We start from the raw sequence: 3,599 nt of genomic DNA on the forward strand, positions 1-3,599 counted from the left end.
AATACTGTTTAAGCGGACGGAATAATTTGGTTTAATTCGGTTAGGCCCGAATTATTGGCATTTTAAATTCAAATTAGTAAAAAGCGCGTTTTTTACCGAAATTTATTTTTAATTCGAATTCGGTTCAATTTTTTTTATTTAATTCGGAAAAATTTAGTTCGGCCGAATTGTTAACTAGGCCCCCACCCCCACGCAAATAAATAAATAAGTAATAAGATAAAAGAGGGGAAAAAATATCTATAGAAAACCTGACTGCCTAACCCCCAAATAGAAAATTGGAATCGGATAGGGTGAGTCTCCTTATGTGAATCGGACATGACAATGTATGTAACCAGTAGCCTTATCCCCACTTTGAGAGGTTAACTTGAACTCATGACTTCATAATCGAGCACCCTTAACATAAAGGAAAATGATTACTCCCCTGTTGTGTGTGTTTTGTATTAGTATGGGAGTCAATAAAAGAGGCAAGAGCTTCGGTCATGGGATGGGGGCAGTCATTTTGTCCACTTTATAAATAGATGCAAGCTGTAAGAAATCTATTAACAATCTTTCACCCAAAAAAAATATTTTTAGATTTTTGGTATAAATTCATTATAAATAATGAATTCAATCTTTTAGATTTATGAATGAAAGGGAGGAGAGTTAGATGATAATGTGGCTTTTAGTCGCCATTTCAAAAATGGGAATCAAATCGATTGATTCAAATAGAAATCGACATGATTAATCTCGATTTCAGTCAATTCAATACAATCGATTCTGAAGAGAAATGAAAAAAATAAAACTCTTAAAATCATTAAGTTTTCAGATTTGAGAGCCGATTCCAAAATTCTTAAGACTGATTTTGTCCAAGTCTTGTTCGATCCCCATCGGAATCGGCAGTCCATTACCAATTCTGTGTCTTGAATCGTTACTTCAAGTTTATCGGATTCGACCCTCACTTCGATGATCGATCGATCCCTTAAGAATGAAGTTTGTCAGCCTTACGTAGCCGACAGAAAAAAGAGAATAGTGATTTTTTTTTAATAAAAATGGTTTATTTATTAGAAATGCATACATCTTAAATCTCAATTTAATTTATTGGAAAAAGAAAAAGACACAAATTTCCACGTCATCGATCCGCGCATTCTATGCCTGGATCGTATTTAACCCTTCGATCTCTACCTCTCTCATCCACTCTCAGCTGTCCAGATTCCATCTAGACTTTTACCTTTTTTATTTATTTAGGGACGATCTCTCTTTCATTTCTCTCTCTATCTCCCTCTCTCTCTTGCTCGCATGGAGTCCTCAACAGTTCCTCCGGCGAGCTCCGGACCTCCTGCAGCTCCTCCTCCAGCTCCTCCTCCGACAAGTGAAGCTGAAGCATCTCTCCCACCCCACTTGGATTTGTCCGCCGCCCCTTTCTCGACTACTCAAGCTGCTCCTGCGGTTATTGCAAACGCCGCCCCTCCAACTCACGGCTCCACCCCAAGCCATCCTCCTTATGCAGAGGTACCCAGATTTTCTTTTCTCTTCTTTTATTTCCTGTGTGTGTGTGTGTGCGCGCGCGCGCGCGCTCGGTTTTGATCGGATCCCTAATTCTTGTATCAGATGATTACTACTGCGATCAGGGCTCTTGACGAGAGAAAGGGTTCGAGCAAGACTGCCATAAAGAAGTATATCGATTCGACCTACCCAAATCTTCCGGCTACTCATGCAGCTTTGTTAACTACACATCTGAAGAGGCTAAAGAACACTGGTCTTGTAATCATGGTGAGACGCTCTTACAAGCTCCCCAACCCCAAGAAAGCTCAAGCTGCTCCTCCGTCGTCTTCTTCTGCACTTGCTTTTCCGTTGTCGGTGCCGGAGAAGAGAGGCCGTGGGCGCCCACCTAAGCCCAAGCCCTTAGAAGTTGGACCTGCATTGCCTAAGAGAAGCCGTGGCCGCCCACCTAAGCCCAAGCCCTTAAATGCCGGACCTGCATTGCTTAAGAGAAGACCTGGGCGCCCACCTAAACCCAAGCCCGCTTCGGTGACATTTACAGTTGTTGGATCAGATGTGAAGAGGGGCCGTGGACGCCCACCGAAACCCAAGCCCATTCTGGTTCCGGGCTCGAATGGGATCGTTTCACAGCCCAAGCCAAGACGGCAACCTAAGAAGCCCAGGCCCATCGCTGTTCCTACGTCGTACGGTTTCGTTCCACCAAAGCAACCGAGAAAGCCACCGAAGGTCAGGCCATTGGTTGCTACCGCCGGCGCCGGAATTGGCTTTGTATCGGGATCACCTAGGCCTAGGGGTCGACCGCCGAAGAACGCTGTACCATCGTCCTCCGGCGACATGGGTGCAGGTCCCAGTACAAGTGCAGCTCCCATTGTTGTAAACAAGGGTGGTAGTAGGCCACGTGGTCGGCCGCCCAAGAAACCCAAGAATGTGGCCGATGTTGCAGTGGCAACAGTGGTGGTGCTGCCTCATGCTCCAGTAGGTGAGTCCGTTGCTACTGCTGTTGTTTCTGGTGGTTTATCGAATAATGTAGTGTCCTCGCCGGAGAAGAGAGGAAGGGGTCGACCAAGAAAGACTGGTGGACTGTTGGCGCCAAAAGATGGACCGTCAACGCCAAAAAGACCGGTTGGGCGGCCGAAGAAGATAATTATGACTCCTACGGCGGCTACAGTGGCAACAGAGACGGTGGAATGAGTGGGTTGGCTCCAGGGTTCCATCTCTTCTCTTCTCCTCTTCTTTTGTTCCCTTTTTATTTACAAGTTCCTTTACTTTGTGTGTGGTGATTGGTAAAACGATAATGGTGGTGGAAGGGAAGGGGTGGTGTGTTGGGGTTCGAAGTAGTTGGCAGGTGGGGTCTCTCTGATGTACTTTGGTCCTTCAATGGACATTGTATTCAACACTAGAAAATCTTTTAACTGAATTTAATCAAAACTGAATTTTTAATTCTCAGCTATTTTAATTGCTTACTTGGTTAGCAGTTGGCACTGTTTCATTGATTATTTGGTTTAATCGAGTATGTGGAAGGAAGAATTGGCATTATTGGTTGCTCTGTTGGGGAAGCTTCTGAGAATTTATTGGGCAATTCTGCTTCTTGGGTTCCAGAATCTTTGAGCAAGTTTTGTACTCCTGGTTCTTGAGGTTCCTTTATGAGTGAATTCAAGTTGGTTCTTGTACCCTTTTAGTGAGTCGTATGGATTCTGGGTAAGAGCATTACATTCAACACTAGAAAATCTATTTACTTGATTTTTAATCAAAACTGGATTCTTGCTTCTCAGCTAGTTTAGTTGATTACTTGGTTGGTATTGCTTCATTGATTATTTGGTTTGATTGAGTATGTAGAAGGAAGAATTGGCATTGTTGCTCTGTTGAGAAGCTTCGGAGAATTTATTGGACTATTCTGTTTCTTGGGTACCAGAAACTTTAAGCTATTTCTGTACTCCTGAGGTTCCTAAGTTCATTTATGAGTGCCTCCAGGTTGGTTCTTGTACCTTTGGTGAGTTGAATGAATTCTGGGTAAGAGCATTACTTTCAACACTAGAAAATTTTTAACTTTTTTTAATCTAAACTGAATTCTTGCTTCTCAGTTAGTTTATTTAATTAGATGGTTGGCACTGGTCATTGAT

The 3,599-nt window shown here is 43.3% G+C and overlaps 1 protein-coding gene across 2 annotated transcripts; it reads left to right on the forward strand.

Annotated features, from left to right (window-relative positions):
• The first annotated feature begins 1,208 nt into the window (after positions 1 to 1,208).
• LOC122080280 (histone H1-like) lies at positions 1,209 to 2,929 on the forward strand. Of its 2 annotated transcripts, none has more exons than XM_042647230.1 (2): positions 1,209 to 1,488; positions 1,608 to 2,929. In XM_042647230.1, exons 1-2 carry the CDS (start codon positions 1,481 to 1,483, stop codon positions 2,668 to 2,670), a joined length of 1,071 nt encoding a protein of 356 aa, XP_042503164.1. In that variant the 5' UTR covers positions 1,209 to 1,480; the 3' UTR covers positions 2,671 to 2,929. The 2 variants fall into 2 exon arrangements, with proteins under 2 accessions (XP_042503164.1, XP_042503163.1); XM_042647229.1 differs by having other exon boundaries at positions 1,210 to 1,488; positions 1,588 to 2,929.
• Positions 2,930 to 3,599: the final 670 nt, after the last annotated feature.

This window comes from Macadamia integrifolia, chromosome 5 (assembly GCF_013358625.1).
Source record: "Macadamia integrifolia cultivar HAES 741 chromosome 5, SCU_Mint_v3, whole genome shotgun sequence".
In the NCBI taxonomy this organism is placed as follows: Eukaryota; Viridiplantae; Streptophyta; class Magnoliopsida; order Proteales; family Proteaceae; genus Macadamia; species Macadamia integrifolia.